Source organism: Nuphar pumila, chromosome 13, assembly GCF_984573655.1.
Source record: "Nuphar pumila chromosome 13, dmNupPumi1.hap1.1, whole genome shotgun sequence".
Lineage (NCBI taxonomy): Eukaryota > Viridiplantae > Streptophyta > Magnoliopsida > Nymphaeales > Nymphaeaceae > Nuphar > Nuphar pumila.
Genome location: NC_143261.1, coordinates 81,344,975 through 81,366,283, shown reverse-complemented (window position 1 = coordinate 81,366,283; position 21,309 = coordinate 81,344,975). Strand labels below are relative to the sequence as shown.

General features: G+C 37.1%; 1 protein-coding gene across 1 annotated transcript; it reads right to left on the bottom strand.

Annotated features, from left to right (window-relative positions):
- Positions 1 to 6,171: 6,171 nt before the first annotated feature.
- On the bottom strand, positions 6,172 to 20,051 carry LOC149818875 (chaperone). Its single transcript, XM_089984336.1, has 2 exons — positions 19,910 to 20,051; positions 6,172 to 6,476 (listed from the first exon to the last, which is right to left on the bottom strand). The coding sequence occupies exons 1-2, from the start codon at positions 20,020 to 20,022 to the stop codon at positions 6,263 to 6,265; spliced, it is 327 nt and encodes a 108-aa protein (XP_089840462.1). The 5' UTR covers positions 20,023 to 20,051; the 3' UTR covers positions 6,172 to 6,262.
- Positions 20,052 to 21,309: the final 1,258 nt, after the last annotated feature.

Here is a 21,309-nt window from a genome sequence, read left to right as displayed (position 1 = left end):
GCTAGAGTAGCAGACGTAGTGATGCAACAGAGAGTAGAGGTTTCAAAGCAGGATATCAACATCTGACCTCCCTAAGTATAGGTGCACCCTGTTTTCCATACTTCGCGCCTCAAGTCATACCATGGAGAGGCCCCAACCCATGTTGTACCACCAACAGACCTTGGGGAGCTACAACCCACATTGGTCTAAGTTCTTGGCAAGAGAAGAAAGTGGGTGAATACGCAGTTGGAGACCGAACTCCTTATACAATGCAGTGACTCCAGACAAGAGGGAACGAGAAGAGGACATCGTGACCAGATTTACAAATCACTTGCCTTGAGGACAAGGCAAACTTAAAGGAGGGTGGAATGATACATGCAAGCCTCACTAGCCGGCTAGCCTAGGAGGAGGCTACTAGGGGGAAGCATGGCATGTTTGTAATTCTAAGCTATTCGTTGAATCTTTTTGTACTCAGCTGGGATTAGGGTGGCATGAATGTAATAAAACAATGTACCAGGGGTAGTTAGGGAATTCATGGACTATATAAGGCTCGGCCTAAGTCGTTTGGTTCATTCTATGCTTTGGATCTTAAGTTTGCTCAATACATTGGAGAGAAGTTCTTTTAAGAATTCTCTATTGGAGGTTGCCCTTCCTCCAAAAGGGTTATGCTCAGGTAATTAGAATTCTAACCACTTGAGATTCCATCTAACAAACCACAAATCATCTCTCAACTCCCTAGCCTCACCCAACCAACCAAAACCAACCCATTCTCTCTCTCTCTAGCCCAATTCCCTCTAGCTGACCAGCCCATTCTTATATCTAGGTTCTCATCTTTCTTAAACCTCTTCCCCTTCTTCATCCCACTCGAATCTCCCATAACTAGGCATTCTAAAAGTGAATGCAACAGCATGTGGGTTATAATTAGCTGCATCCCTAATCAGGTTAAGATTATGATCACCTGAATGATGTAGGTGCAATCCAACTTAGGAAACAGTTAACTAGATATAGATCTGGTAAAGACTTTTTCCTTTAAAATCTGATTAGGCCACACCCAACCATGTGGAATGTAGTAATGCGGGTATGGGACCCAAACACAACTCACTACGTCATAGAAAACTCAAAATTTGGCGTGGTTAGCATCAGATAGGTGGAGTGATACCAATCATGCAGATGAGTTCAATCCCCTACCAGTGCCAGAATGGTGCTAGAAACAACTAGAATATTTGGGAGCAGCAACATCAATGGGTATGCTATGACCTAATCCCAACCCATACTGGATCAGGGAGGATATGAATGAATTTAGTAATAAAGGAGGTCCGATTAACTATTCGGGTCAGACCAGTAAGTCCGATTAACATATTGGAGTTGAGTATGGTTTATGGAATTTCATACTAGACCCGACTTTGATCCATCTTCGAATTAAGATAAGCAACTTTTTAATGTAAAAGCATAAAAAGTTTATTATTTTTTGGTTTTGATATGGCCTGGTTTATATTATCCTTATAAGACCCAAATATGGTTTTGCCTATTGTAGGTCTGTGGACCTAGACTCAAACCTGGTACTAGCACATCAGAGTTAGAGCTGAGACCAAACTCACAGGTCTAGTGAAGGTCTGACCCATTGACACCTCTATTTGAAAGTATCGCATCATACTTGGGGATGTTTTTGAAAGTGCCGCACTTATCTAGAAAAACATATTATCTAGAAAAACATATACTGTGGTAAGGTATTATATCTTCCTAGATAAGTTGGCGTGTCTAAACACCTTCTCACTAATATTGCATCAATTTTTACATCTTCTAAAACAAGTGATATGTAAGGGGGGAGTCAGTTTGGATGCATCCTAGAGTAGGATAAGTTGCATTATGGAGTGCAATGCAATTTTCAAAATAACAGTTTGTTAGAGTTGCATTTAGACATCCATTGCATTTACAATCAAGCCCATAGGCTTATTGCCTTGAATGACGTTGCAACATCACTTCCTGAGATGTATGGTGACCCAGAGAATACAATCAGGTTCCATGCAGCTCATGTTGAAGATGAAGAAAATTCGAGGGCAATATTGAAATTAACAAAAAAAACGTAAAACCTTTTGGGAAAAAGCTTTCATTACATTGCACCGGGCAGTAGTCAGCTGTCAAGGCTTATTTTCTTAAATCTTTATCCTCATCGAGATATTATCACAGCTCTCCAGATGTTTTTTGTTGTTTCCCATAATACCCACAGGGCGTTCAATGTTTGTTCATATGGACTTAGCACAAACATGCCATAAACTCAGGCCGAATGACATAGCTGGATGGTTGGGTGACACTATCATAACTGTGAGGCTTCTTAGGTCTCAGGTTTGAACCCTATAGGGTTATCCTTAGCTTGCCCATATCCCCCCAAACAAAAAAAAAAATTGACTCCCAACTTTGTATGAGAGGTTACTATGGCCGCTCCAAATGTTTGTCTTAGATCCGACTTATGTCACATGGATACTACTGTAGACAAGCAGATCCAACCATTTTTATAGAGTTTCTTGTTATTACTAGTATATAAGGGGATATGGTATGACAATAAAGATGGAATATCCATGTGATAGAGTCCAACTTTGGCTTTCCTTCACCTGACCGAGATCTGAGACGCCAAACTGGCCCCAAAATGGGAATATGGATCAAGGTTCAGGCCTGGATTTGAGACATCAATGACCCTGGTACAATTTAGATTGATTTGCGCCCACAGGATCAATTCTCCAAACTCGGAGAACAGTAACAATTCAAAGGGGTCTACAATTGCAACGGTTTCAGGTGCATATCCAACCAACCGAAAACTGTTCAACAAATTTTAGGAAGCACATCTGAACCATCTGATTCTGTTGATTGAGTGGGGACACAGTCCACCCATTCATGAGCCCAGGCTGACCATATAATTTTAATATCAACATGGTGAGTATTTATAGCTCAACTATAATATATAGCAGTATGTGTGTGTGTGGTGTCAAATAGGCAAGGGTTCCCTCACTTTGTTGGACGGGTGGGGGTAAAGAAGTTAGTCCAAGACCATAAAATTAGGTTAGCCACTTGGAACATAGGGTCTTTAACTGGTAAGTTGGTAGAGTTAGTAGATGTTATGTGTAGGAGAAAGATTGATATTTTATGTCTTCAAGAGACCAAATGGGTAGGTGAGAAAGCTAAAGTGATAGAACCTTGGGGATATAAGATTTGATATACAGGAATAAATAGGAATAGGAATGGAGTAGGGATTGTTATGAGTCGTCAGTTTATAGATAATGTAGTTGAGGTCCGTAGGAAGGGTGATAGAATTTTACTTATTAAATTAGTATTAGGTACGGATATTATTAATATTATTAGTGTTTATGCACCTCCAGTAGGTTTAGATGATTCCATTAAGCATCAATTTTGGGAAGATTTAGATGGAGTAGTACAAGAGACATCTTATGGAGAAAAGCTTTTCATCGGCGGTGACCTTAATGGACATGTAGGCATTAGTAGGGATGGATTTGAGAATATCCATGGAGGCTATGGTATAGGAGAAAGAAATGAAAGTGGAGAAAGGATTTTAGATTTTTGTTTGTCCTATGATATGATCTTAGCAAACACTTGGTTTAGGAAGAGGGAGTCTCACCTAGTAACATTTAAAAGTGGGGTTAATACGAGTCAAATAGATTTTTTCCTACTTAGAAAGAGAGATAGGGGTTGTTGCATCGATTGTAAGGTTATACCAGGAGAAAGTGTAGCTACACAACATAGAGTCTTAATTTTAGATCTTAGAATTAGACAATGCCGCAAAAGGGATAGACATAGGATAGATCCTAGAATTAAGTGGTGGGCACTGAAAGGAGCTAAACAAGGAATGTTTGTAGAGCAGGTAGTTAAGGAAGTTGATTGGTGTCTCAAGGAGGATTCAGAATCAATGTGGAATAAGATAGCGGGTGGTATGAGAAAAGTAGCTAAGGAGGTATTGGGTGAGTCTAAAGGCGGTGCACCACTAGGTAAGGATACATCATGGTGGAACGAGGATGTCAAATTAGCTATTAAGGTTAAAAGAGAGTGTTATAGAAATCTAAGTAAGAGTCGTGATAATGAGAATTTGGAGAAGTATATGATAGCAAAGAAGGAAGCTAAAAAAGTTGTTCGAAACGCGAGGGCTAAGGTATATAAGGAGGTTTATGACAAGTTGGATACCAAAGAAGGCGAGAAGGATATTTATAGGCTTGCAAAGATGAGAGATAGGAAATCGAAGGATTTGGGTATGGTTAGATGTATCAAAGATGAAACGCAAAGGGTTTTAGTCAAAGATGAGGAGATTAAGGAAAGATGGAAAGATTATTTTGATAAGCTATTTAATGATAGTCATGCTCAAGATCTTGGAGACTTCTCCATTCCTTTTCATGAGATAAATCGTGACTTCATGCGCAAGATTCAAAAGAAAGAAATTGCAGAGGCTTTGAAGAAAATGAAATCAAGAAGGGCAGTTGGCCCAGATGGTATACCTATCGAGGCTTGGAAATGCTTGGGAGAGAAAGGTTTAGAATGGTTGACAAATCTTTTTAACTTGATTTGGCGAACAAATAAGATGCCTAATGAGTGGAGGAAGAGTACTTTGGTGCCTTTATATAAGAATAAGGGTGATATACAAGATTGCACAAACTATCGTGGTATAAAACTCATGAGTCATACTATGAAACTTTGGGAGAGGGTGATTGAGTCTAGGTTGAGGAAGGTTGTCATGATATCGGAGAATCAATTTGGTTTTATGCCTGGAAGATCAACTATGAAAGCTATACATCTTCTTAGACAACTTATTGAAAGATATAGAAAGAGGAACAAAGATTTGCATATGGTTTTTATTGATTTAGAGAAGGCATACGATAGAGTACCTAGGGACGTTCTCTGGTGGACAATGATGAAGAAAGGTGTTTCTCTCAAGTACATTAGTATAATTAAAGATATGTATGAAGGAGTAGTAACCAATGTCCGCACTTGTGGAGGGGTGACAACCAATTTTCCGATAACGGTTGGGTTACATCAAGGATCTGCTTTAAGCCCTTTCCTATTTGCGATAGTGATGGATGAGCTTACGAGATCAATCCAAGAAAATGTACCGTGGTGTATGTTGTTTGCTGATGATATTGTTTTGATTGATGAGTCTAGAACTGGGGTTAATGCTAAGTTAGAATTATGGAGACAGACATTGGAAGCTAGATGTTTTAAGTTGAGTAAGAGTAAGACTGAATATATGGAATGTCGGTTTAGTAAGCAACGAAGTAGTGATGGGAGTGTAGTGAAGCTTGGTGAGCAAGATATACCGGTGAATGATTATTTCAAATATTTGGGATCCATCATTCAAAAGTATGGAGAAATTGATGGAGATGTAAATCATAGGATAAAGGTTGGGTGGATGAAATGGAAAAGTGCTACTGGAGTGCTGTGCGATCGTAGAATGCCATTGCGGTTGAAGGGAAAGTTTTATAGGACGACTATTAGACCCGCTTTACTATATGGTACGGAATGTTGGGCTGCCAAGAGACATCATATTCAAAAAATGAGTGTAGCTGAGATGCGGATGCTTAGATGGATGTGTGGAAATACAATAAAAGATAAGATTCGGAACGAAGAGATACGTAAGAAGGTAGGTGTTGCACCAATTGAAAATAAGATGCGAGAGAATCGTTTACGGTGGTTTGGACATATTCGGCGAAGGCCTAATGATGCTCCAGTTAGAAGGTTGGAGAAATGGGAAAATATATTAGTTAAAAGAGGTCGGGGTAGGCCTAGGAAGACTTGGATGGAGATGATAGGAAAGGATATGAATGCTTTGAACCTCACCGAGGACATGGCGTTGGATAGAAATGATTGGAGGAAAAGGATTCATGTGGAAGACCCAAAATGAATTTCTTTTTTGGTTCATATCGCTGACCCCAATTGTTTTGGGATGAAGGCGTAGTTGTTGTATGTGTGTGTGTGTGTGTGTGTGTGTGTGTGTGTGTGTGTCACAGTTGGTGACTACGCTGCAAGTTACCAATATGTTGATTATATCAAGTCATCGTTTTTGAGAAGGTCAAGCTGGGCAACCACAGATGAATGTTCCAATCACCTTCACATTTTAGTTTTATTCAAGAAAACCTACTAAAAAATAACGAGTATAAAAAAGCATTAGCTAATCGGGACATCAATAGAAAACCAATAGATCGAACCAGCATCCAAGTGATTAATTTCCAGTGGCACCTTGTAGCGATTATCAAAAAGCCAATGTTATTATGAACATATCTCACAAATATCAAGCCTTCTGAGAACAACTGGGGCAAGACAGATGGCCTTTGGCTAGACAAGCTGGACACAGTTTCGATCCTGTGGCTGGACCTGTACTTATAAGCGGTCCCAATATATCATTAGCTATGCTTAAGGGCCCTGTCTGAACCGAGCCCAACCCTCTACATGTTGAACATGCAATCACTTTAAGATCACCACATCTCTTGCATATTCGCAAAGAGCTGCACATAACATGAAGCAAACATTATCTAATTGAACTGTTACTACTTTCCCTCATTGCAACACAAACTGAAGTTAAAACATGAATACATGGATGGTCCATCAGTGTTTAACTACCAGGCAGTGGCTAAACATAACAGAAAAAAGAGAATGTGTGCAACATGTATGGCCTTGTATGAAGGTTAAGAAGGTTATAATCAAAAGAATACTGTACTGGAACCCATAGACCAAAGAGAAGAGGGAAGCAGTGGTTTGCAAAGAACCAGACTTGAAAGAAGGATAGTCCATTGATCTTTGTCAGTCTTTATTGCCTTTGACTTAACCTCCACAGCTCTCCTAAAAACAAAGACAACTGTTGGGAATACCCCTCTTGTAACATGTTGTACCCTACTATATGCTATATGTATGGCCTATAAACATCCTCCTTGCATGACCGACACACAGGGATGAAAGAATTGTGGTTCACTGAAGCAAAGAGGACCTTCCCAACACTCTTTTGCAGTTCAGGTCCAAAAGGATTCAATGATGGGATTAAAAATGAAGGAAGTTCGCTTGCTTTTGGCACTCACAAGGGCTTTGCTTGTTAGTGTGACTTTCTTTTTATTGTATGACTCTGTTTCTTCTTCATCCTAAAAGTCAGACCAATACATTTTTGGTGTGCATGCACCAAAGTCATCAAAATAAGCACACACTAAATTTTTTTGACTCCAGAGGCATATCCATTTCTTTGCAGAGACAATCATCCTAATATGAGTAGCAAACTTTTCAAATGTATGTATGCTCGTGTGGTTGCAATGGGCAAAGTAAAATCTTTTCTGGTTTTATAACCAATAGCCACTCGGTGTGCAGAGTCATCCCAATATGAGCATTAGGCAATTCGACTCTCTCTCTCTCTCTCTCAAACTTGTCAACCATGGCAGGTTACATCCAAACGATCTAAAATGGACTCTACCTAAGCATTTACCAAATCTGAGACAGCTTCCGAGCAGCAAACAAGGATCCATGAAATCATTCTATAACTAGATGAAATACTGTGAGCTGCTAAATGTTGTCTCCCAATATGGGCATTAGCACTTGGTTCATGCTATCCTACAATAAAACCTTGTCCCTTGTCTGAGTTCTTTATATAGACCAGTCATTGAACAAATGCCCTTTGACCATCTAGGACCATCATTGATTCAAGAACATGAAAAATATAACTTCCATTATTGGAAAGTTCTAGGACCATCTCCTGACAAGAAAATGAGCATGATCCACTGTTTGGGCACTTCACCCTTAGACATCCTCCTTGCATGACGGACACACAATGCATATTGCTTATGTTGTGAACGTGATACAATGTAACACTAAGCAGGATTCCAAGCAACTCATTTGATCTTTAATTGTGAAGCTGAGGTGACTTGATAGTTGCAGTGAGTTTGATGGCGAAAGCTGAGGTGACTCGTTCCAGTCAATTAAGTCATAGAGTCATGCTGCTAGAATTTGAAAGAGCTGTTACAATTTCCGACAACACCACTCCCAAGTTATATTAGATTCAATAAGTTATCCCTTCTAAGTGCACCTGGATTGCTGTCATAGCTCACATAGAAAATGACCACACTATTGCCTATTTATACTTGAAAAAAGAGAAGCCAGTGCATTGGTGCATTTTCCAAGTGTAAAGGTATATGATACTTTTCCCAACATCTATTTTGAACTCTATTCTCACAGATGACATAGTTTATGTATACGTCGCAACACCACATTGACAGCTTGACTACTACATTCAATCACAGATCACCCTATGCCCCTATCAGTACTTCTCATGAGAAAGAGCAGCATAATCTAAAAAGCATACTTAAGGGTACATCATAGCTCTTCCGGAGTGGTCAAAGTAAATAATCCTGTGGATATCATAATAATCCTGCTTTTTTTTTGTGACAAACAGTATCTTCTTTCTTTCCAAAATAGCATAATGCATATCCTCACTGAATGATGTGAAATTTGACTACTAATGGTAAAAAAACCCAACATAGATCCAAAAATCAATTTGTCAAACTCAACAAAGCAATAGTAACATTAATCAGTCAGAACTCACGTGTAAGCAACAGTAAGACAGAGAAAAGATATAATAAAGAACTCTGTTCTAAAGACCAAAAGAAAGCTTACACAAAGTGTAAACAACAGTAAGACAGAGAAAAGCATGAAAAAAATAATTCCAATATAGCTCTTGAGGGTTGAATGTTGCATCTGCCATTACAAAAGTGGAACGGTCTTGGGCAAGAGACCTCAGGTTTGAATCCCACAGACGGTTATTACCACAAAAGGAAAAAGAAAAAGAAAAAGAAAAAGTTGACAATGTAAATTCATTAAGTAGGGAAAGCATACAAATTCATACAGCTTGACTGCTCCAATATGTGAATATAACAACCAATTTTAAGAGTATATTCATTCATCATCATTATCATCGGCTGATGTCCCATAAAAATGTCATCTTTAAGAGCCTCCTTTGGTCCTTATTTTAAACTTTAACACTAAAAAGTGAGCAATGCCAGTGTTTCATGTTTCTACTTACCACTGACAGTTTTTGTTAGTTTTATTACTTTGTTCTTACATCATGGTCATAGTATCTCAAAACAATGCTTAATTTTCTTATCAATTAGCACTACACTTAAACATTTCTAATGTACTCATTCCTTGACTTTCCATGTCACTCCAAGGTCTAGATATCTACCTTAAGATGCCAATTATCTTCTTGTGCTTTTTTGTTGTACAACATTAACCAGATATGATAGGGAAAGTCCTATTACAACCTTACAAAAACATTCTTTCAACTGAATCAGTACACCCTCGTTTCATGCAAGATGTCACTATGATCTCCACTTTATCCATCAAGCATTAAACGAACTATTAACATTTTCATCATAAGATAAAATCTTGCTATATGACAAATTCCATTATTATATCCTAAGGCATAGTATATGAAATTGCCTTATCCACCAATAGGCAAAGTATATGGCAACCATTGAAGCAGCAAAGCAGCTTGTCTAAAGGGCATACTTCATGAACTTGGTATTTCACAAAGAAAGGTATGACAATAAGAGCATAAATGGCCAAACACAGATCTAATATGTTGTCTAAGGCCCAAGCACATAGATATCAAGAATTTTAAGAAAATGAGAGTTCATTGAAGAACAGTGATTTCAATTAGAAAAGCTTCTAGCAAAGAGAAACTTGCAGATATGTCCACAAATCCAAGCCAAATTACTACTGAAAAAATAGACATTGCATAATCTTGATTAATGTGAGTTAGAATCATTAGCCAAAAGGAAAGAGAGAATAAATATGCAGGATGTTAAGATATAGTTTATATATATATAAACCGAAATACCCCTTAGGGGTATTCTGGTCATTTCACCAAATAGGCGTCAGCCCCTAATGAGCTGATATTTTATCTTTTTGCTTTTGTACTTTTATCTTTTTGCTTTTTTGTTTTTTAGCTTTTGTCTTTTTCTTTTTTCTTTTGTATCTTTTTTGTTTTTTGCTTTAGTCTTTTTCTATGCAAAAGGGGCAGCTCATATGACTGTTGGAGCTGCCCCAACAGTCACATGTTCAGCCCCTTATTCTCATTGTATTATAAATAGCCCCTTGGGCCATGTATATTTTTCAACTCTTTGGATTGCCTTTTTATGCAATAACAATTTGTTAAGACCCTTGTGTGGGTGGTTTCGTTGATTCAATCAAGTATTCTACTTGATTGAAAGTGTGTTCTTGCATGTGTATCGGATTCAATCCACTTCATTACACGGTATCAAAGCTTTGGTGATTCAAAGGCATTTTTTTAAAGGAAAGATCGTGAGAATATCAAGAGGATCGTGGGCTTAGCGGATACAACAAATCAAGGATTGCTGCATCGAGAAGCGTGCCACTTCTCAAATAAGTCTTGTATCTCTATCTTTCTCCATTCTTCCCACTATCTCTTTCTCCTCGCATTGTAAAGAAATGGAGAATGAGAGAGAAGTTACAATCTCCATTCCCGTACGCCTAAACGATACAAACTATGTGATGTGAGCATCCATAGTAAAACACAAGATATGGGAAAAGGGGTTATGGGGTTTGGTGGATGGTACCAAAAAAGAGCCCAAGCTCATTCTTACAAAAATTGAGAATGGAAAAAAGGTTGCTCTTCAAGGTGAAGAAATGGGTAAAGCCGTTTCCGATTATGATAAAAAATGAAAAGAGTGGAGGATGAGTCATTCCAAAATAATTGGATGGCTCAACAATAGTGTAGATATTCATAAATGCTCTAACGTAGCAAAATTTGATTTTGCTAGCGATGCTTGGAAATATCTTAAGGACATGTATAGTCTTAAAGATATTGCCCACATATGCAATGTCCAAAATAAAGTAAGAACCATGACTTAAGGAGAGATGGATATTAGAGAATATTACAATGCTCTCTCTTTCTTATGGGATGAATTGGCGCTTTTTAAGCCAAAATGACATTGCCCTCAAGATGTAGAACTCCATGAAAACCAAATTAAAACGGAACATTTCTACCAATTTATGAATGAGCTTAGGCCCGAATTTGAGGGAACAAAATCATCTCTCCTTCGTAGAGGAGGTGTGCCATCCATAATCGAAACTCTTGAATAATTGACTATAGAAGAGAATAGATTAAAGAAGCCATCCACTTCAAAAGATGAAGAAACTGTACTTGCTATGTCCAAGCCCGGTAACCACACTAAGAGTTACAAGCCTCCTTACTTTGTGAAGAATGAGAATGGAAGAAATCCCAACAACTATGAAAGAAGCGATAAAAGAGGAGATCATGAATACAAAAAAGGTGGCAAAATCATATGCTATCATTGCTATGAACCGGAGCACATCAAGCCTTTTTGTCCCAAAAGAAAGAAAGAAGACCACTGTGATGATAAGAGAGTTGCTTTCGTAGAAAAAAATGATGTAGACGGCTTTAAATGCATTGGCTCACTGTCTTTAGCTCAATTAATAGAGGCGCTACAACCAATGTTCAAAGGTCAAACTTCTTCCTTCTCGAGGGCCACCGTATCCACAAGTGGTGACCCTTGTAAGACTTCTTGAATCTTAGATTCCAATGCCTCGTTTCATATGACTCCAAATGAGTCAATATTATCCGAATGTCATTCTAACCCAAATAATTCTTATGTTTCAACCGCCGACGGAACATCTTTAAAATCAAAAGTTTTGGAATTTTTCAAAAACCACCAAACTTCCACATACCAAGTATTAGAGTTGTGCCAAAACTAAATTTGAACCTTTTATCAGTTTTACAAATTACGGATTATGGTTGCAAAGTTTTATTTTCTTCTAATGATTGTTTAATACAAGATCTCCAGTCCGGGAAGCCGATAGAGCAAGGCCATAGAAGATGAGATCTTTACGTAATGGATAGTCTTGAGTTATCAAAACAATATTTTTGTAATTTTGTGGAAAAGAAAGATATAAAAAAATGACACAAAAGACCAGGACATCCTAGTGTGACCAAATTACATTTGTTTTCATTTCTTACTAGTTATAAAGAAAATAATTTAGTTTGTGAAGATTGCATTATTGGCAAAATGAAAGCTTTGCCCTTTGAACAAAGACATTTTATACCAAAAAATCCTTTTGAGTTAATATATTCAGATGTGTGGAGACCGGCTCATGTTATATCCAAAGGTGGGGTATCATACTATGTTGCGTTGGTAGATGACTATAGTAGACATTCTTGGATCTTTTTTCTTAAACAAAAATCAGAAGTATTTGAATGCTTTAAAACATGTTATTTATATATAAAGACTCAATTCAAAAGCAACATTCAAATTTTTAGATCTGATTCCGGGGGGGGGGGGGGAATTTGTATCAAAAGAATTCAAAAAATTTCTTGACCTAAATGAGATTACTCATAAAAAATCTTGCCCATACACTCCTCAACAAAATGGTCTAGCCGAAAGCAAGCATAGACATATTGTTGAAACCACTAGAACACTTCTTATATCAAAAAATGTTTTGGGCTGAAGCCGCTCTTACGACAGTTTATTTGATAAATAAACTGCCTTCAAAAACTATTGAAAATATATCTCCCATTGAAAAATTGTTTAAAATCTCCCCCGATTACAAAAGGTTGAGAGTTTTTGGATGTAAATGTTTTATTCTTACCCATAGGAATGACAAACTTTCCCCAAAAACAATCCCTTGTGTTTTTCTAGGCTATACTGAAAATCAAAACGGATATTGATGCTATGACATGAAAAGAAACAAATTATATGTTTCACGAAATGTTACATTTCTAGAAAATGAAGATGGTTTTAGCAAAGAAAAAATCCAAGAGAACTATGATTATTTGTTTCTTTTTTATCTTATCAATGAACATGATAGGTGTGAAAACATTCATAATGAGCATAAGAGTGAAAATGAAAACACTCATGATGTAAGTAAAAATGTTGACAATGGTCTTGATAATATTGACCCACTTAATACTACCATACAAGCATACACTCGACGGACCGAAGATCACCCACCATGTGCCTTAGAAAGATACTCACAAAATCAAGATGTAGACTCTGCTAGTATTAGAAAACCAATAAGAATTTTCAAGCCCCCTAGTAGATTTGTATCTTATGATTCCTTTGAACAAAGATACCGAGCATGTTTAATGACTATACACTCATATACTGAACCATCATCTTATTATGAAGCCAAAAACCATCAAGAATGAATTAAAGCGATGAATGATGAATTAAAAGCTTTAGAAAAAGCAAAAACTTGGGAAATTCAAAACATTACCCAAAGGACGAAAAACTATAAGGTGTAGATGGGTTTACAAAATTAAAACTAAATGGGATGCGACATTGGAAATATATAAAGCTCGATTAATAACTAAGGGATATAGTCAAAGAATTGACTATGATGAAACCTTTGCCCCAGTTGCTCGAATGACGGCTGTCAGAACCCTTATATCTATAACATCAATTCAAAAATTACCTATCTTTCAAATAGATGTAAAAAATACCTTTTTGAATGATAATTTAGATGAAGAGGTCTACATGGATCATTCACCAGGTTTTAATTTAGCACTTGGAAAAACTCTTAGGTTACGAAAAGCCTTGTATGGATTAAAATAAGCTCCCAAAGCTTGGTATGATAGATTTAGTAATCTAATGACTCAACTTCATTTTAAATCTTGTTTTACTGACACTGCATTGTTTGTTAAATCTTTCAATGCAGGGATGGTCATACTGCTACTCTACGTGGATGATATGATAATCACAGGAGGTGATAAACAAAGAGTAAATCATATCAAAGATGTGCTTAAAGACAACTTTGATATGGCAAATCTTGTTTTCTAAGATATTTTCTTGGTATTGAAGTGGTTTACTCACTTCGTGGTTATTTTTTGTCACAGACCAAGTATGCAACAAAGATTATTGAGAGATCAGGACTCTCAGATGAGAAACGGGTTGACACTCCAGAGGTCATAAATACAAAAATGAAAAAGGATGATAGAGAACCTCTGCAAGATCCAACCCCATACAAACAATTGATTGGAGCTTTGTCTTACCTTTCTATTACTCGTCCTGATATTTCTCATGCTATTCATTCAATCAATCAATTTCAGCATGCTCCCACTACAGTCCATATGAGTGCTGTAATGAGAATTATTAGATATATTAAGAACTCTATAAATTATGGATTGTTTTTGTCATCCTCGTCCTCATTAGAAGTCATTGAGTACTCAAACTCTGACTGGGGAGGGAATGTGAATAATAAAAACTCAACTACTGGTTTATGTGTTTTTGTAGGTGACTCTCTGATCTCATGGTGATGCAAGAAGCAACAAAAGGTGTCTCTCTCCTCAACTGAAGTTGAATATCGTGTCATGGCAACGACCACGTCAGAGTTAGTGTGGCTCCAACAATTACTGGAGGACTTGGGAATCCACATCAAAGAACCCTCCAAATTGTGCTGTGATAACAAGAGCGCTGTGTATATTGCAAGAAACCATACGTTCCATGAGAGGACAAAACACATTGAAATGGATTGTCACTATATCCGTGAAGAATTTCTGCGAAAGACTATCACATTGCCCTATGTTCCATCAGAGTATCAACTAGCGGATCTTCACCAAAGCGCTTCCGTCACCCAGATTTCACTTCCTACTCGGCAAACTCTTGGTTGTTCCACCATGAGTTTGAGGGGAGGTGTTAAGATATAGTTAATATATATATATATATATATATATATATATATATATATATATATATATAAACCGAAATACCCCTTAGGGGTATTCCAATCTTTTCACCAAATAGGCGTCAAAACCTAATGAGCTGATATTTTATCTTTTTGCTGTTGTACTTTTATCTTTTTGCTTTTTTGTTTTTTATCTTTTGTCTTTTTCTTTTTGCTTTTGTATCTTTTTTGTTTTTTGCTTTTGTCTTTTTCTATGCAAAAGGGGCAGCTCATATGACTGTTGGAGCTGCCCCAACGGTTACAAATGTGACTGTTGGGTGCATCCCCAACAGTCACATGTTCAACCCCTTATTCTCATTGTATTATAAATAGCCCCTTGGGCCATGTATATTTTTGAACTCTTTGGAGTGCCTTTTTATAAAATAACAATTTGTTAAGGCCCTTGTGTGGGTGGTTTCGTTGATTCAATCAAGTATTCTACTTGATTGAAAGTGTGTTCTTGCATGTGTATCGGATTCAATCCACTTCATTACACGGGAGATGAATGCTGAATAATTTGTTCAACCCAAGGTGGGGATTATCATAATATGTGGCTTGAACAGGTCCCAATGAATGGGACCCACTTGCCATATTAAAAAATCATAGTGGGACTTGAGGTTTAGGAAATGCATTGTAACTGGGTTCAATAAGCACTACAGTACAAGTTATGTTAGGGATGAGAGAGAAAGAGAGGGAGGCCTCTCATACATGTGAGAGAAAGAATCAGGGGGAAAAGGGGAATGAAGAAAGCCTAATGGGTTATTGCAAGGTTATTCAAGAGAAAGCGAGCTGATCCAGGGGAGCTACTTACATCGAGATCCTATTCATTGGTGACCAAGGGAAAGATTGTGAGAGCACAAATGTGTAAACACGTGATGCAACAAAAGCAAACGAAGCATAAAGAACACAAGATAGCAAATTTATGTGACTTGATGAGAACAATGTCCAATGAGATAACATGAGAGATTTCATTAATGCTGACAATGTGATTATAATGATCTTGAATACAAGAAGAAATATTAAAAAATATGCATCCAACAATGGTTACCCCAACCCTCATAAATCAGCAAACTAAGACCCCTTCAAGTGTAATCAAACTTGGGACACCTTCCTTCTTTCCTTGTTCAAATCCCTAACAAGAAAGAGCATAAACTCACTTTTGTTCATAGAGACAACCTAGCCTTAGACCCTTTTTCTTTTTCTTGTTTTTTCTGAACAAGATAAACACTAACCAACTATGTCACATAGGTGCGGATGCTGGTGCTGGTGCGGGTGCGGATGCGGAGATGCAGCACTTTAAAAAAACTTGGGTGTGGGGAGGATATATATATATATATATATATAATTTTTAACAGTTTTTAGTTAACACTACGTGTATTTGTGTGCATTTATGTATTTATATATATAATATAGATAAAAATGGACTTAATTAGGGTTAACAGAATCTACTTTTGGATAGAAATGGACCTCGGTGTGGTTGACTTCACCTAACACAAAGGAAGCAGTGTCCAAGTGTCACACCTGCCTGGGTGCGGGTGCGACGTGGGTGCGGTGCCCTGTTAGAAGAGTCCGTGTGACATAACTAACCAAGAGTCTATCTCCCTCTCTCTTCTTTGTTTTTTCTCTATTAAGAAAGCAATCAACCCAAGCACCCTTTGTATGGGTTTCCAAATACCCACCAATGGTGCATTTCTTAAAGCACAAGGAGAAGTTTTCATACATGGTTTCTTTGGATTTAGTTTTTCACCTATTATAAAACATCTCAGATTCTCCTTATAGATGTAGACATCTTTGTAGAACCACATAAATCTCTCTTGTGCATTTGTATTTCTTTATCTTATTCTTTTTGTGCTTGTGAATGTTCCCAATTGAAGCCAAGAAAGATCTAGACTTAGGAAGATCTAGGCTAGAGCTAGAAAAATCACAACAATATCTAGTAGGTGCACTGGTAGATGATTGATCATTCTGCTCTATGCACCTCATCTCAGCTAGGTCACATACATGACAAGCAATGCAAACATTGGCTCAGTCGGAAATTCAAAACAAGACAAATTAATTAAATAACTTGTGAGATCAAATGACAAGAAAGAACTATCATCTTAAATGATATGAAATTTCAAAAAGTACTAAGGGCAATAACCAAGGTTTTGATTATTATCCTTCTTAGAAACAAATCATAGGCAACTCCACGTAGTTAAAACTTAAAAAGTTCACCTAGGTCATTGCCTACGCAACCTAGCACCGACCCAATGCCTAGCCAATGCACAAGTGAAGAGCACCAAGCAAGCGGCTAGGCATGTGTGTGCACACATGCGTGTCTGCATGTATGTTGCAGAATGTCCAAAATTATCATCGAGTAAATTTCAAATTTTAACTTCAACAATATTTAAAATTAATTTTATTTGGTTTTCTAGAGAGTTCCAACACATAGTTACCACCTAACCCTGTTGACTAAATAGCTATATCCCATATAAAAGTTAGCAATTTTATACTTTTTTTTCTAGGGCTCCAACTTTTAGTATGAATATGGTTCATGGACCAAACGAGAATGCATAGAGAAGGGCTCTTGCTTTTGTTACATGAAGATTTACTACAAGTTTCATTTGATGACAGACTTTATCACTATCAACCACTTACATATGTGAAAATTTCAATTTTCTATCAAAAAATGTTAAGAAAATAATAAAATTAGAAACACAAGATGATATACTGAAGCCACAAAAAAGTAATAAAAAAAAATTAAGATGATGAACAAAAAATAGTTGGAAGTCCAGTAGAGACAAGAACGTGCAAATACATATGCATGTGTGCATGGAAACACACACACACACACACATAAGCAAGCACAAAAACACACACACACACACAAGCAAGCACAAAAACACATTATCACACACACACACACACACACAGAGAGAGAGAGAGAGAGAGAGAGAGAGAGAGAGAGAGAGAGAGAGAGAGAGAGAGAGAGAGAGAGAGAGAGAGAGAGAGAGAGAGAGAGAGAGAGAGAGAGAGAGAGAGACCCATATCAACCATCAAATGCTCATTTCTATATATTTTAGTGATACATGATTCGAGTAGCTGCCCAAGATATACTGAACTTACTAAAAGGCTAATCAAATCAAAAGCATATGACAGAAATATTAAGAAAAAAAAGTCATAAGCTAGAGTTCATTTAACCAATGTAGCATAAACGTGACAATAGATATCAGGGCCTGCCAGGTATTGTCATTGTGATACTATAGAGGAAGTATTGCATGTAGTCCTTTTTCATAGAGAGCCAAGTACTGTAGCTTTCAAGTAGAACCAAATTATCAACTCAACCCACTCCAATTTCTTCAATTACTACCCCACTCTCTTCTGACACCTTTAATGAAGCAACTTAAAGCCAAAATGAGTGTGGAGTTTAGAAAAAAGGACAGGAAAGTAGGAAAACTGAAATCTTGTCCAAAGATCAAATTAAGAGGCAGGTTCAGTGCTAAACATATCACAAGCCCAACAAATCAAGATGGCCTAACTAATTACCAAAGATGGAGCTTATGGCTACTAACAAATTGTATGTAACTAAAAGATCCCAGTTGTTTGTTCTAGCACACCTTTAAGTTATTCCACAGCAACATGTCGTATACATAAACCTCCATGCAGTCATGTAGAATATCATGGAAAGATGTCCGTCATGGCTTTGTTATATGTGGCTCCAGCATTTTGAAGTCCGAATAGCATGACAACATAGCAGTATGTTTCCCTGGGTGTAGTCAATGATGTCTTCTATTGGTCTTCTTTAGCAAGCTTAATCTGGTTATATCCGCAGAAAGTGTTCACTAATGATAACATCTCATAGCCAGCTATCCACGAAGATACAGAAATCAATGTGCGGCAGTGGAAAGTCATCTTTTGGGCAAGCCCTGTTAAGGTCTCGTATTGGGATTGAAAGCAAACAAAAACTTGTCCATTCTTCGTTCTTGACCAGTGATGCAGATATGGATTTGAAATTAACTTAATCTAATGGATTGTATTTCATCCAAAGTTCATATGCATCTTAAGTCAGATGTGGCTCAGACTTTTCTATTGCATTTCATGGTTCCTAACAAGTGAAAGGTGATGTTCCAAATTGACATATGAAGATCAAATAGAGAAATGAAAAGTAAAATGGGAAATATAATCAAGTGTTTCTCCCAATTTTTCATAGCTATTGTAGAACCTAGAACTTTACGACCTTTATCCTCAACTTGAACAGAAGAACTTCTAGCAAATTCATGACAGATAAAAGCAACTAGGGCTGGCCACCACAGAGATATCACTAAATGTCTTCCATGACAGGAAGCATTAGTACAACCTTGTTGAGAATAAGCACTCAAAATTGACAAAGAAGCAAAAAGCAATAATGCACATGAAGTAGAATATTAGAAAAGCAGTTTGTCTTGTACCTCACCGGCACAAAAATGCCAACAATATGGAACTTAGGAAAAGGGGAAGTAATCAAGCAGCCTTTCTTTATTCAAGGTACAAAATGGTTCACGACAAAGGGGTATAATAAAAGCGACATTACAAAGGAGTAAGAAGAGGAACACATACAGTAGGAAACTGACACGATCTGCCAAGCTTGTGCTCTTGATAAAAAATTTAGTGACCGTTATGTCACCATTTCCTTCCTATATGGAGCTAGTAAATCTACCATACAAGCGACAATGCTTAATCGAAAGCTACTAGACAAGCGCCCAATGGAATTAGACCGCCATCGATCAACATAAAGCAGTAAGAATATGCTTGCCATCTCTAATTCAAACAAGTGCAGGTTTGAGCCTAATTTCAATAAGGCGAGATTATTTGTTTGAACCATTCAAAATAAGAGGAAACAGGTGATGCTCAACATTGAATCACACAAAATAAGAGAAAATAGGTGATGCTCAAGATAACCATCAAGTAGTAGCAGCAACCAAATGTAGATTATGACCATTTACAATTCCACTTACAAGCAGACATAATATCTGAGAAAAACAATAAAACCCCGCCAGATAAACCAAGAGCACCGAACATGCCCAACACACCAAACACAAACTTATGGCAAAACCAACAGCCAAGTGCAGATTATAACACCAGAACCTAAAAAAAGAACTTCTCAAAGCTTGATTCCCAGCAAAGGAAATAAAGAACAAGCATATGTTAGAAGAGAAAGAGAAGCAGAAGGATTCAGAAATATAACCTCCTCTGAGAGGCTGCAATGAAGGCATCAACCTTGGGAGCAGCCATGGTGGCTAGAAACAGCAGGGCTCCAACAGCCAAGCCAGCTGCCTCACTTGCGGTCGTGCCCTCCATAAGTATCTTCCCTCCCCACCCAATCTTTATCCACGTCTCGATATACAAGCGAGGTAACCTCCTACCAATTATATATTGATATTTCTTTTTGTACGAAGATCATATATACTGAACCGGAAAAATGTGAGCCGGACATTAATCGAGATTTTCGCTAGTTTTTTTTCCCTTAAATGATACTGTACACTTGACGTATATCCAACGATACAAGCAGGGCGACCTTCCCACGTGAAAAGATCAGGTGCAATATGATTGCCCAAATATTTGTGCATTAAGAACCTGATCACCCTCCATCTTGCGGACAGGGCATGTCGGTTGTGGGTCCCAAGACTTGATGGAGGGTGATAGATGCTTAATGCATAAATTTTGTACAATCTCATCGTGTAATTTGATTTAAGTAAAACATTTTTATTTGTTTTTAAATTTATTCTTACTAAATCATTGAAAACATCAAAAACAAATAAAGTATAATGCGAAAACATACCCAAATTCATTATTGCACCGATAAATCTTCTACATTGGTGTCATTTTCTTCTTTTATAAACCTAATGAGAGAAGAACAATTTTCTTGATAGAGAGGAAAAAAAGAACAACCAATATATATGGTTTTGTGGACCATAACCTAATTGTAACCACCCTATATTTTTTTTTTCAATTTAACCTATCATAAAATAAAAAATTAACATACGAGAACACATAAGATATCTAAACATTATTATAACCACACTTTATAAAATTTCATATGGCCCAACCATAGTGATTAATTACATATGTAGGCCCACATAAAATATCTAACAATCTTTCACTTGAGCTACATATGTCACCATACAATCACACATTATATAATAACCTTATAAGCTCAAAAACATTGTCTTACCAAATGACATCTCTAACAATCTGGTTCATTGATCATGTCAACATAGAACCAAAGTAATCTTCATTACATTCATTGTAAATAGACTCATCAATGATCACATATATTGACGAATGACATAGATCAAGTATAGATGTAAAACATAAAAAATATATGTAATGTGATCCAAACATGCATATTTTAAACTGATCCTGCCTTATTCTTTAATGTGATCACCATAAATGAGTACATAATGAAACTGTAACCTAAGCCTTATACTGCAACAATAAAATGAAATTTTATTTTACTTTAGAACATCTGAATATAAACTCCCACTAAACCAACATATCATTAAATGATATAACACCCATTAGAGTAGTATGCTTGTGAAAGACCTTGGGTGGTAAACCGTTGGTAAGCAGATCTGCAATCATGAA